Source organism: Thermobia domestica, chromosome 6, assembly GCF_964235325.1.
Source record: "Thermobia domestica chromosome 6, izTheDome1.hap1.1, whole genome shotgun sequence".
NCBI lineage: Eukaryota > Metazoa > Arthropoda > Insecta > Zygentoma > Lepismatidae > Thermobia > Thermobia domestica.
The window spans coordinates 286,507,405-286,522,619 of record NC_137459.1 but is presented as its reverse complement, the minus strand read 5'-3'; the positions used below and the strand labels follow the sequence as shown (position 1 = coordinate 286,522,619).

Genomic DNA, 15,215 nt, shown 5'->3' with positions numbered 1-15,215 from the left:
GGTGACATCAAATGTGATATATGTTTTTAAATTCACCTGAAACATATACTGTAAATATTCTTTTCATTTTTTTTTCCTGACATCATTGACTTCAATATTGGTTTAGAATTATTGTTCATTTCAATAAAATTTCTTGCAATTTTATTTCAAAAATAATGATCTCATTTCTCTTATTTACTTACGCATCGTTGATTTATATTGTCGTCGGAACCATTATTTAAAGCCTCATTTTATTATGGTTTTTACTACTATTAATTTGAAATATACGTTATAATGTTTTACAAATATTTATGCATTATTGAGCAATAATTGTGCATTTAATACTTCACATAGCTTACCAAAATTACAAGTTACCTGTTTTGTTTTGATTCTTACGCATATTTATTTTAATTCCAGAATTCCCGTAACAGAGGAGTAACCGTTCTCAAAACCTGGACAGATCGCCACGTGAAGCAAGATTTCACGTACTCAGTAATGCAAAATGATAGCTATAACTTCAGCTGGACATTTAGAGTTGAAGATGCTCCAGATGACGATATTGATTTAGAGAGGGAAGTAGACTTGGATACAGTAAAAATATATGCAATTAATGTTACAAACACGATAGACGGAGGAGCAGCGATGTGTTTACCTTGTCATCAGGTATACATTAGTTGCTTTATTTCCGATGTCATGCATAATTCCTTAAATAAAAATAACTTCATTGATTAATTTGATAAAACGTGCGTACTCACGGTAGTAGTTATGCAACTTCCAGTACAGGAGAATGCAGCGAGAGGTTTTAATGTTCTCATAAACTTTGCAGAATTTGACCAATATTTAAAGAATTTTCCTGAATTGTCAATCATAAATTGTGTAAATTAATAGCAGTGAGAGACAAATTTCCACCACCATCAGACCAGTCAGCGCCATAGTAATAATACCTGGGATTCCTAACTTAGATTTGTATTTGAAAATAGATCATTGCTCAAACTTTTTTTTCTAGTTGTCTCAAGAAGTTGGTGCTCGATGGTATCCTTGGAAAATTTACCCATAAGTACTTTGTATACGCAGTATCATTTCAAATATTGGATTAATGGATTTTAAGCAAAATACGATCATTAAGATATATATATATATATATATATATATATATATATATATATATATATATATATATATATATATTATAGGGTGTTCATTTATTATGTACCCAAAATCCATTGGTGGAATCCTCACAACTAAACCAAAAAAAGAAAAAGAAAAAGAAAGTCCATATCAACATAAAGCAAAAAAAGCATTGATTCAAAGTTACGGGACGCCGAAATCGAGAAAATTGTACGTAAATTTGAGGCTGCATATCTCGAAAACTATGAGAGGTATCAAATGCGGTTAAAGAAATATTGGAGAAACTAGTACACTGCCTATCAAAATAACCATGTTTCAGAGTTGGGATGTATCGGCGGAACAGATTTTGTAGAGGGAAATATGGTATGGGTTCCGCTCTTACACCTCTCTCTCCAAAATCTCTCTAAAATTATGAAATGAACTTTATATATCTTATATATAAAGTTCATTTCATAAATAAGATACAATACAAAAACAATTCACTTCAAAAGCTCATTCTTATATGTGTAAAGAGCTACACGTTTATTGCAAGAATTCTTTAAACAAACAACAACATGAAATAAAAGGATTGTTTTTTACTTCTTCAAATGAAACTGTAAAATAATACGAATTGATTTTTTCGTAGATGTAAGATTAACACAATCCGTGGATTCAAAGAACTGTTATATCTAAAATGTAAGATTACCAAGTTTTGGGCAACCTTGGCATAAGATATGTGAATACGTATATATAATGTGAAATTTTATGTGACACAGTTTACTATTTAACTGTAGTGCTCGTCAAACTTTCAGTGAGGTTATTATTGAGTTAGCTCCTCTCAACCTTGTGGTTGATGTTTTCAGTTGATAATTGAACTTTTTTTTTCTTTCCTTTTCCATTAACCCCCACGTATGTTAAGTAAATCTAGAAGTATAATTGGTGGAAAGTTTTATCTATTCATGCGTTAATGAGAATTTACATAGATAGCAATTTTTATTTTATATCCAGGAAACAGATGATGATAATGACAATACTGATGAGCAATGTATTCCGTGTCCAGCCGGTCACTACATAGAAGCTAATACGACAAAATGCATTCGATGCCCCCCTAATACAATAGTTTCGGAGCAATTTGCTTTTGGAAGAAGTTCTTGTGAACCATGTGGTCCAGGATTAATTAGTCTTGATGGGATTTCATGTCAAACCGCCAATTGTACTTTTGATATCAATGGACTGCAGTATAATTTGCAGTCACTACTAGGGTAAGTTTCGATTATTTTATTTAGCTTAATATATTTACTGTCACGAGGACAATTGTCTTAAAGTTAAAAAAAAAGAAAAAAGAAAAAGAAAAAAAGAAAAGAAATGACACAATAATGAGTACTTGGAATCAGAATGGATATGAAATGAAACATTTACTTGTCATTTAGCGGAAATTTTTGTGGTGAGTATACTACTTCCCGCTGCCTGTAGTGTGTCACTATAAAATAATCACCAATTTTTTACTTTCTTTATTTTCTTATCTCAGGCAAACAAATAGTAGATAAAGAACTTACCATAATGTAAGTCTTCACGGATAACATTGATGAGACAATTTAACATGGAATAACCACATTTTTTTTTCTTTTTAAATATGGATGCATACACAGCTGGAAATTGCATGTTTTGCAAATATATCTGGTTTTCTGTTCTGTTACTCTTCGTGGAATATCACTGGCAACGTCTGGAAGCTTTGCCCAAAGCAGATAAATATAAATAATCATTAACTTTGTTCAACCTTACTTTCTCTGGGACAGTTTTCTAGTTCCTCAGGAAACTAAGAGACCTTCCGTTATGTTTGAGATCGAAGAATCCTGCAATCATTTGTCTTGCTATCAAAAGACGAAACCTAGGTTAGTCTTGATAACGCCGATCTCTTCTGCTTAATTTCTAGAGTACAGCCGCGTTTACGATTGCTAAATCAACGAGGAAATACGGCGTATGATGCCACCATTTTCAGGAATTCACGAATTGGATAACGTTGCCGAAGCTGACAGAAGTGCTCGGATGCCATAATTTCAGTTATATAAAGCAATAGCAGAACAACAGCTCACCTGACAAGTTATTCTATCCTTGCTCTTCCTTGAGATAGTTGTGGTAGACCTAGGGTCATCACATTGCCAATTTGATAATCGGCTGGACTCCACACCTTGTATCTTCACAGATTGCAAGAGCATGGACAATAGCGCCGATCCTGGGAGGTCAGGGGACCTCGGCTCCCAATATTCATGTGGACCCTCATGTATTTTTATGAATATGTATTTTTTATTGTTATATGTATTGCAATATGCATTTTTTATGAATATATAATATTTGGCATAATTTGAATTAAATTTGTATTAAAATCCTCATATAGGCTTATACCTTCTTAGACCCTTGTCTGCAACTAAACACACATCTGAATGGCCTCTCCCCAAAGTTATAGATAAATCAGCGCCATTGAACATGGATTGTTTCCAGTGATGATCTATCTTCGAAATGTCAATACTTTTATCAATAGACAACAGCACAGCATCACTCGGCCGAAAAAGTGTAAAAAGATTTTTCAGGCCAGCCATCCTGAATGAGGTTTTCCTGGGTTTTCCTCATTCGCACCAGGCAAATGCCGGGGTGGTACCTAACTTATAGGTCCCAGGCCGCTTTCTTCCTTCCCTTTCCCTGGATAGTGTGCTCGCCGAGGGACGTCATCCCTCATATGTGACGGGCTAAATGACCATAGATGCCGAAAGCCCAGAAATCTAAAATCCTAATCCTAACAGCGCAGCATGTTTTGTGTGCGTCCATCAATTGTGTTGTTCAGATATGTGATATGTGCCCTAAACTTTAAATTTTATCACAATTTGTGAGATCTCTTGGAAGATTGGTCTCATCATTAAATATTTGTGGTTTGAATGTTATTTCTCACTGCCTGTGGTGTCACTATAAAATAATCACCAATTTTCTACTTTTTTTCCCCCTCTCAAACAAATAGCAAATACAAACTTATTTATAATGTAAATCTTCATAGATAACATTAATAAGGTAATTTTCTTGGCACATTTACATGTCACAAACTGTGATATAATAGACCATCCGAGTGCAGGATCAGAAATCTAACAGTTTTCAAATTGTGGTAATACTACAATACCCATTAAAATGGTAAGAACTCTTCCCAGAGACATTTGAAAATAAAATATTTGGTGGGAAAATAAAGTACACTTCCCACGGCCTGGGAAAGGGTTAAAGTATAAATATACTGAAATGATCTAACATTTTTAGTAAAGATAAATAGAAAAGCAAACGATATTAATATTGTCTTTACAATTCCGTTTCTAACTAAAATGCCTGTTAACACACACAAGAGTGACAATACCCAAAATTTTCTTATGAAAGCCAGAAAGTTAGAAAATATTGCACATAAGTAGACGTATGCTTTGCTTATGATACTGGAATTCTAATCCAATACTTACTGTGCACGACGTGACATAATATTTAAAATATCAGTTGCATTTCTTGTCCTTACACTATTCACACATTTAACATTCAATATTTGACAAATTTTCGAACCATCAAGATGTCAAGACAGCTTACGAGCTTACGCCAACAATAAGTTGTTCACTATGCCCAATCACCTGTTGAAAATGTTGCATTAGAAATAGGGAAGGGAGGGAGAAGGTATACTATTTGTATGCACTCAGTATGCAGAAGAAAGAACAAAAAACTCCTAGTAAGTTTCGTTATAAAATAATGTCAGCATTTTAATTCTTTCAATACTGTATAGAAATTAGAAAAACAGTCAGTTTGTTATATCAATAGCTATAGACTGTCTACCGTTAGACCTAGCATTCCAATTTTCTATTCCTACATGGTTTCCATGTAACAAAAAGGTCCCGTGAGAAAAGTGGAATACAACTTAAACCTTATATAAAAATATAAATCAAAATCAAAATAATAGTCATTTACCTGACATTTACGAACAGAAACATATTAAGGTGGATCACTAGGTGTTCTCGGTGCTATGCTAAACGCTGCTTGAATAGTGTGGCATTATCAGATAGTGTCGAGTGTTTACTGATGCCAGATAATAAAGGAAGTAATCATGGAAATCTGCTTAGGTACTTATTGGAGAAATTATTTTTCGACCTTTGCCGCAATTACTCTTCTCGAGCTGCAACGCTAGAATCCAGGAATTTTCTTATTGTGACTACTACAGTAAACGTACAAATTTGGCAACAACGCATTATGGCATTCTGCGCAAGTTTCGTCTAAAAATCTATTTCCTTAAATGTAAATTAATATTTAAATAAAACATGAAACATAACACGAAAAACGGTCAAATAATATATCTATTTCGTGATAAGATTGTTACTTTAAAATTGTACTTTACGCACACAAATAAACATTTCATGAAACGGAGCACTTCTAGTAAGATCTAACAGCAAGTGCCATCTTGTGTGCTCATTGTAAAACAAATCAAATATTTTCTTTTATTTGTTATATTTTTCGATATCAGGAGACGCAATGAAATGAAACAGTGTCTTGTGCTGTAGCTGAAACAATACTCTATCTTATAGTGCAATATTTATAATATGTAGCGTTTCATTGCGCAGTAGTTAAGGAAATGAGCTAAAATATGTACTGACTTCCGGGTGGTGATCCACCTTAAAGAAGTCAAACAAAAGCACTCAGTCTTCCAAGATTGAACATTAAAAAAAAAAAAACCTAGACAAGAGAATCCCTGCACAACGTGAAATATGGTTGTCAGTAAGTTATGTGACCCAACTTCTTTTGTCTAGTATTCTTTTTGTTTTGTACATTCTGATGTTAATTCAATTTCAAAAGCTACATTCTAAACAGTGTTTCTGTCCATATCTCTCCTAGAAGCACCTTACGTACGTACAATTATTTATCAATTTAATGGTAACACCTGAAGTTGAAAACACATCAGATGTATGGGTTGGTAACGACTAGGTGGCGACCGCTATGCCGTTAGCGGTATTGTGTTAGGATAAACTCCGTAGTACGCGAGGAAGAGTAGAATGGCAGTGTGCAGTGAACTGAGCAGACGATGATAATGTAAAATGGCAACCTCTCTGATCTCCAAAGAGGCAAATTGTTAGCGCTTAGTTATGTGGAGTGGGAGTGATGAAAGTGGCAAGTGTATTGGTGTGTTGGGTGTGTGTGAAGGACAGTGTCCCAGGTGATGACGACCTACAAAACTCATGGCAACACCACATCGGCTAAGGAAAAGGAAACCGTCAATGACAGGTCCCGTCGGGTATTAAAGCGGATTGCTATCCAGAACTGTCGTGCGCCTTGTGACAGAATTTCTTTTGTGTAGTATTCTTTTTATTTTGTACATTCTGGTGGCGTAATTCAGTTTTCAAAGTAAAGTTTTAGATTGTGTTTTTGTTCATGTCTATCCTAAAAATAGCTTATATCCGCTAAGACTGTAACACTTTAGCACGACGGCAATAGTTCCATGAACATACAACATGGACCGCTGATGACTGGAAACGTGTGATATGCTCGGATGAGTCATTGTCATCTTATTTCAAACAACAGACTGTGTTTGTGTAGCGGATGCCCAAACAAGCGTGTGATCCGAAGTGTCTGCGCCGAACCGTGAAATTTGACGGTGGCTCTGTGATGGTTTTGGCCTTTATATCCTGGTTTGCAGTGGGACCGTGCTTACGCTTACGGGTTGCGTCACTGACCGTGATTATGTCGCTATTTTAGGGGGCTATGTGCATCATGTGGTCTACATGTAGTTTCCGGGAAATGACACTACATTCTAGGATGATAATACACCCAATCAAACAGCTGAAGCTGTTGCGGTGTGGCTCGAGGAATATTAGGAAGAACACCTCCCCTGACCTGCCCAATTCCCGGACTTTGACATAACTGAACGTCTGTGGTCTGTTTTGGAGATACAAATCTGGTGCAGATTTCCGTGCCCACCCTCTCTCGCGGGACTGAGTGATGCGTTGAACGCGGTAATATTCCACTCACTAAGCTGCACTTTCTTCAGGTTTTCCCATGAAATTGATAAATATCTGTATAGTACGTTATCTTGAAACTTATATTTGAATTTTGATTTGTTAATAGACCAATGAACAATGTTGGTAAATTTATATTTTTAACTGTATAGGTAGATGGTGTTAGTTGATAAATTTGGGAAGACTAACATATGAACTTACGGTGTTTACATTTACTTTAAATAACGAATTTTAAGTAATTATAGGAGGTTTTGCTAAGTACTTTATCTAGTAGGGGAGGGGTAAAAATAAGAGAGAAGGGAAAATAAAATTATATATATATATATATATATATATATATATATATATATATATATATATATATATATAATGTAGTTGTGAAGCTGCTCGATAGAACACTGTATTAGTGATTCTGGAATTCATGAGTGTTAAAGAACTATTTGTTTGTTCTTGAATTTTTTGTTGTCTTCCTCATACCTGATGAAATGCTTACAGTTTATTTTCATAATGTTGTGGATAGTATCTACGATTTTCTGTTGTGTAGTTTGTTTTCCATTCCCGCTTCAGGATTCCTTTATTCCAGATGTATATTAGTGTAGAGGACTCCGCAAATGTCACAGCAATGCGAAACATGTTTGCAAAATGTGTTCTCGGATCAAATTATGATGATGATTTAGATAATTAATTTCAAGATAGCGTAATTATTTGAAAATTGATATGAATTTCCTATCATCCATTCACTTCAAAAGTAAACAAAAAAAGGTTGACATTTTAATATCTAGTTTGCCACACCAAAACGTTTTTCTGAAGATGAGCGAGCCAACATTAACTGAAGCGGAAAATGCCAATCAAAAGAGAGAGAGAGCATTAGCATGTTACAACTTGATTGACGTTTTCGTAACGTTCAAAAATCCTTCAAGTAGAGCTAACTTGACATCCAATACAGGGATTCCATTCATCAAAACATTAATTTTTAACTACAAATCTCCCCCCCCCTTCCCTCCAAACAACAAACTATTTTCAAATTAAATTTGTTTGAAGTGCAATTATCAGCCAATAGTTTATGGGTATTATTAGTAATAGAAGTCATTTATCACAACATTCTTCCTCCTGCAGAACATTTCTGGTGAAAGGCAGTCCTCTGTTTGCTGCGTCAGGAAACATGTATTATCACATCTTTAACATTAATCTCTGTGGTTCAGCATTAGCCCAATGCTCAAATAACTTCACGTACCAACTAGAGGATCAGAACTCGGAGGTAAGATTATAAACATGTTATCTTTATTGAACAGTACATAGATGCTTTCCTCACGAACACACCTTAACAGTTAATTGTTTTTTACGTTTTAATTTGATACATATGTATATTATTTTAAAGATATACTATTTGTTGTTTAATGGCTTGTTTCTGTACTATTTTTGCATCTTATTTCATCATCTTCTTAGCAAGATCAAGTATTAGTTAAATTTAAATATGAAAAAAGTCCCGTGATTTTTAACACTATGTTTAGTATCTAACAGTTGTTTGTTTTTAGATTTTATTGATTTGAGTTTAACGTCTCTTTTAGCAGCGAGGCTATATGAGACGTGGATCTACTGATTAACGTGGAACCCGAACCACATGATGTTTGTTTTTAGAATAAATGAAGTAATTTGTGCATAATCTTAAAATGAATTATCTTTTCAAACATATTCATGTATAGTCGTCAACAATAGTATGTTTCTTTCAAAACTGTTTTATTTAACATCCAATGACTATATCAACATTCGTTTAATTCTTGTTTGTCTTATATAACATATAACCATGATAAAAAGGTCGAAAACTATATCCTGTGAGTGCTAGTTGAAGATATTTTGATATTGCCTTAGTATATTCAGTGTACAATGACTGGTTTGCCTGTCCTTACTGTTTTTGACTATAATGAGATTTTTTTTTTCATTTTCTTTCTTTTTAATTTCAGACTAGATCATTGGTTTGTCGTTCTACAATCGTGCCAAGTAAATGGGGTGATGAAGGATCCACGTATTCTACACAATCAGTAACATTAGGAGACGATTTGATCGGGGTCACCAAAGACACTTCATACATGAACATAAGTGTTATTGAAGAGTTCATCAGTTCCAAATATCCCAACGATCTTCATTTTTATTACTCAACACCCATGTAAGTTAATTTGGAAACCGGATCATTTAAAATGCCTGTCAGACAAATTTCTTCACTTTTTCAATGTTATTTAAACTATCAAGAAACAGTGCTTTTTTTTTATTCTGTTTTAATCTTTCCTATAATATTTTTGTTCATTGTTTTCAAAGTTTATTTACAATTTCTCCTTTTTGTCATACAACGATGGAGTACTAAGCAGAAAGAAACGAATATTTTCGACAGTTACTTTTATTTGTTTTTAATTGTTTCAAAACTGCCCAAACTACTCGAGACATTTATGCTGTGTATACAGAAGCCAGTACTGTTAAATGAATTCCACAGGAATGGTTTTTAACTTTTGAGGAGGGTAAATTTGACTTCACAAACTTTCGTTTTGGACGGCCTGTTTAGTTTAGTCAGAACCGATTGAACAAGCTTATTCACGAGAATCTACATGAATCTCTTAGAGAATGGTCTTTCAGATGGGGAGTTCTTCGGTCGCGATTCCTTCACGATACGGATTGTTCTCTTTCTTACTGCTTCCCTAAGTAAAATTTATGTTTCTAAATTCTTGAAAAACCTGAGATTTTCGAGAAAAATAAGTTACCATCGGCATATCAATATCCTGCCATTATAGACACATCAACCTCATTTCTCGCTCACAAGCCGTTGTGATACTAGTTTTCTTCGTCTCTCGCTCACAATTTATTCTTTATATATCCATAATTCTGAAGCCATTTTGGCAGATGATCTGTGTCAGTTTTACAATTATTTCAAACCACCCTTGTTGATCGTCGGAAATCGGGATGGTCGTCAGGAAATTGAATTTCTTGAAGAGAATGGGATGCTCGTTCTTAAGGACAGCAATGGTGCTCACTTCTCTACTGACCTGTCTACCTATTCATGTATTGACTCTCCCTGCAGTGTTGCATTCGCGGCCTCATTGACATGAAGAGTGCATCCTGATCCGGTATTCATTGAAAGTTTGCCTACTTCTAATTCGTATCACTTTAAACGTTTCAACTTGAAGCTTACTGATTGACCAACATTTCTGAAACTCAAGTTTCATCCACCTGATTATTTGCTTGTAGCGTATAACTATTTGAGTAGACTATTATCGTTGCTATCCGTAGTTCCATTTCAGAATGCGGAGACGAGCGTTAATTACAAAAACCTAACAAACTTAACTGATAACCCAATACTTTAAATCAAGAATTTCCTTCCTTTAATGATAAATGGAAATGTCAACAAGAAATATGGATTTCTTGAGCTACAAAATAGTGTATCTTAAAGCTCTAACAAAATGGCTGATTCTTAATGGATATTTGTGTATTAAAATTAAGATTAGATGCACAGAAAATTTTGAATACTTACATTTAGTAGTACTATTTAAAAAGCTACTTTATTTATGTAGTCTTCATACAAATTAAAATATTTTATGTCAGTTGCTACTTGTAAGTATTAAAACTGGAAGACTAATGGTTCAAATATTTCCATATAGTTGAGCCTTTCTTTCATTAAATTTTACTGGTTCAACTTATTGATCTATAGTTCTAATTGAGTACAGTTCTTCAGCATCTTCTACCAGTTTCGTGTAAATTATCACAAATAATATTGCTCCTTGAAGATTTCTAAAATTAAATTAAACAAAAATAAACAAATATTAAGCGTTAGTGGTTTGTGATTACTGGAAAGAAAGGAAGGATCAACAAGCATGTTAAATCTAATATTAAACCATCTTTCTATTACAATATTTTGCATCTAATTGCATAATGTCTAATTGTTTAAAGCTATTTTATACCAATTAAAAAGTGCACTTAATATGTATGAACATCCTTGTATAAAAGACTTTAAAATAACTAAATGAAAGGAATGTTAACAGTATATACTTTCGAAAGTGTCTTAATTGAAGCAAAAAATTAAGAGAGGAATGTTTGAGAAGTGCTGTCATATTATTTTAACTTAAATTCAGAATTTGTATATTGGTAACGAAGTTCCTATTGATTGTACTTTTATGTATTCTTTAAGTAGGATAAGTATCTGTAGGCTATATCAAAAAACATTCATATATCGCTGAAGTGTTACTTTCCTTGAAAGAAATATCATTAACATTACACGTAACTTATATAAGAGTGAAAGATGTGAAAGTAGAAATTAGGTATTAACTTTCATAGACATTGAGTTGTGAAATTCACAAAATGACTGATATTCTCTTGACTTTTATTTCAGAACAACAAGATCTTGTCCAGATGGAAGAACAACAACAGTAACTCTACGCTGTTCCCCTTCCGAAAAGAAACATGGAACTATTAGCCCTCCTTCAAAATGTCCTGATGGTACCTGTGATGGCTGTAATTTCCATTTCTTGTGGGAAAGTGCAGTAGCTTGTGCTATATGTAAAAACAATGATTTCAAGTAAGTAATAATCCTTCACTTTTTAAGTATTTGGCAGTTGAAAGAGCACTTCCATGCTCTGCTTCTGCAGTGCAATAATAATAATAAAAGATTTCGGATGTAATAATTCAATTCAGTTCAATTTTTGCATCCTTGGCTCATATACATGATATTGTTTGTCAAATAGCAAGCATAATTACATGCTCCTACAGTCAAAATTATAAAACTCATCAAGAGTATAAAAACAGTTGTTTGGGATATACCTTTTAAGTAATTTCTTGAATTTAACCACATTTTTCTCCTTTTGTACCCATTATATCCCAGCGTATTGTTCATACGTAAAACAGATACATTTTATATTTGTATTAAATACACACTGTCTCCCCTATGAAGGAAATAGCAGTTGCTACAGGAACTTCATACTCGTACTTTTACTTCTGGTTAGAATTTGTTCTCGCAGCACATGTATTGACTTTCGCTGGAAATCAGAAGAATTTTGATGTTCTCTAAAACGTGTCCAAAATGGCACAGAGGTAAGTTTATTTTTCCAATTTCTCGAGTATTTCTAAATCATACACAAAAATAGTTAACCAATATCTATGCAGGTTTTCAAAGATAAAGTAGGAGAAATTTATTTCAAATCTAATAATTAGATGTCTAGCTACAGAATTTTGAAAATTGATGTATGGAATATGATACGTTGGGCAACAAAAATAACACAATATGAGTTTTCTAGTCTATATACATTTCAACTTACATATTTCTTTCATTGAAAGGATAACACGTCTAAATATTCGTAAGGGTTATTATTAAAAAGAGGCGTAACATTTACTTCAGTATACTGTTTCTCAAAGTGTGCGTCGCGGCACCGTCAAGTGCATTGAACCCTTTTGCAATATTTTTTCAAAATTTTAAATAAATGGCATTTAGAAACTGTGTTAGGGGTATTTATTTTATGATTCTGAGGGGACTTGGAAAAAGTTCTTATATACTGTGCTGTGAAACAACGACCTATTAGAACCATTGCTTTATTGTAATAATAATTTTGGGTTAGGTTAGGATATATATATATATATATATATATATATATATATATATATATACCACATATTTTATGTGCTTTTTTAAAGAATATATACCCAAAATTGTCAGGTGTAAATAAATGATTATGAAATACAGATTTTAAATATTTTAACATTAGGTTAACTATTAATAATCGCCTCTATTTGCAGCAAATATCATATAGACTGCAGCATTGGCCTTGCATTTTGAATGTCGTGGATTCGAATCCTAAGGTTTCAATTTCTATTGGAGAGAATTTTAGCTAAATTTGTGAATGTGCATTATAGAGTTGTACTTCAAAAGAAGCTCTGGCTGATTCCCCAATCGTGATCACTATTCCATTCTGATACCTGAGACATCGATCTCTAACAGCCAGAGGAAAACATCATTCTAAATCGAGAGGCACGTGCCAGAACGGAGTAGCTCCGTTTTTAGTAAATTGAGATAATGTAATATATTCGTTCAGAATTAGTTTCTTCTATGTAACAGCGAATCATGGCTCTACCTTGAATGGTTTGTCAACGAATTGTATGAGTTTGTATGCCGCGTCCATTAGCGACCATACATTCTATTCAACTGCCTCGCGATTACTATCGGTATTACTAGCGATTACTACAGATTTGGGGATTACTTCGTTCTAGCACGTGACTATCCAAATATGTTCATATGAATAACAAAGTTACTAATACATTGACCTTACTAAACAATACTTTTATTATTTTTAGTTCAAAGAGACTGCTAGGTGCAGAGGAGATCCTAAATGTGCTAGACGAACTGAATGATAATGAGAAGCAAGATCTTTTCACAGAAGTGGGAAATCCAGGCGAACTTCAATTGATTTTGATAATTATTTCAACTCATTGTCTGTTTTGGAAGCACTCTCAGCAGAAGGTATAAAGTATATTGGTACAATTAGTAAAGACCGAACAGTAGACACCACTTCGTGAACTCCGTAGTCAGCCTAGGGGATCTTCTGATGTTCTCCAGGATATGTCTGGTGATCTTACTCCCCTTTCAGGTGGAATGCCAATAACCAAGTTACAGTAGTAACCAATGTCACCAATGAAGGTGTTCTTGAGGAAGGCACCTGCTACAGATATAGCAGAAAAGACAAGAAGAAAGTTGCTGTTCCTCGTCCATCGATCATTGAATAATATAACCGGAACAGGGTGGAGTCGACCTTTTTGATAAACTTCATTCGTTGTATAGAATTCAAATCAGATCAAAAAACTGGTATTGGCTGTTTGTCAGATTTTATATCAATTCTGCTGTTGTCAACCTGCGGATACTCTACAGACATTTGAATAAAAATTTGCCTCTGGGAGAATTCACTGATATATTTCCAGTTTGCTTTTCTGTCTTCACTCAACATAGACCAAGAGGTGTTCGTCTAAAGTCATCTGGGAACGTTCCAACAGAAATTCGATATGACAAAATAGACCATCTCGTTGATGAGGAGGAAACACAGCGGTGTGAAAAGTGTACTAAATTCTGATTTTTACAGTACAACATTGGATTACACCCAAAAAAGTGCTTCCTTTTATACCACAAGAAGTAAAATTTGGATGTTGTTAAAGGTGTCGATACATAAAGTACAACATTTGATTGAATTTAAAAAAGTGTTCCTTTTATTTCAAGCATGTACTGAGAAAACAAGATCCATTGTAATAAATATGTTATAATTGTTAAGACAAGAAAACTAAAGCTTAGTTTGTAATGAAGCATGTACAGGAAAAGGTTAGGTTAGGTTATTTTTTAGAATAAAAAAAGTCATGTTACGCAGTGTTTTCCTCTCTTATCCCAGCGTATGATTTATCATACGTCCCTAAACTGTACCAAAAATGGGACACATTCTACTTTTTTATTAATTCTCATATATTTGGTAACAAATAGATATTGAATATAAAAAAAAATTGTGAGTGAATTCGATTTTTTAGAATTTAGGTATATTATGGGTTAAAGTGGGTAATATATTGTACAATTTCTTGCCCGTATATGTTACATCTTTTTGATATATGCTACTTTTATGTTCATCAATGTAGAAATAATTTCTTCTACGCATGTAAATCGCATGTAAATCTTTATTTAATTTGAAATCTTCACTCACCATTGAGCTTTGCATATAGTATTACATGTTACATATATAAACTGTGTAGTGGTAAAATACCAAGATCTTTAAACACTTGCAGGAATTGAACAGGAAGTTCCTTTATTTTTTCGACATAAAATCCTGACCACTTTTTTACTTTTAAATTTAAAAGCAATTACCCCAACTACCACAATTACTACTACCCCAATTACTACAATTACCCCAAAATATGATACCAAATTTTAATACTAGATGAAAGGTAGCGGTTGGTAGATTTAGTTTTTCCTTATTGTTCTTATTGCAAAGCAGAGGTGACAATTTAGAAACAAGATTATTTATGTTTCTCCCAAATGATATTACAATCAATTGTTACTCCTAAGAATGAGCAGTACTCTTTTTTTTATTTATTTTACTAGAAAACAAT

General features: G+C 33.5%; 1 protein-coding gene across 2 annotated transcripts in view; it reads left to right on the top strand.

Moving 5' to 3' along the window:
• Positions 1-15,215, top strand: part of LOC145688518 (endosome/lysosome-associated apoptosis and autophagy regulator family member 2-like) — a 120,892-nt gene that overhangs the window by 93,600 nt on the left and 12,077 nt on the right. For both annotated transcript variants that reach the window (XM_081762868.1, XM_081762867.1), the window contains exons 9-13: positions 397-642; positions 2,095-2,348; positions 8,220-8,361; positions 9,065-9,267; positions 11,476-11,661. In XM_081762868.1, the coding sequence (XP_081618994.1) occupies positions 397-642; positions 2,095-2,348; positions 8,220-8,361; positions 9,065-9,267; positions 11,476-11,661 (1,031 nt within the window). The remainder of the gene's footprint in view (positions 1-396; positions 643-2,094; positions 2,349-8,219; positions 8,362-9,064; positions 9,268-11,475; positions 11,662-15,215) is intronic.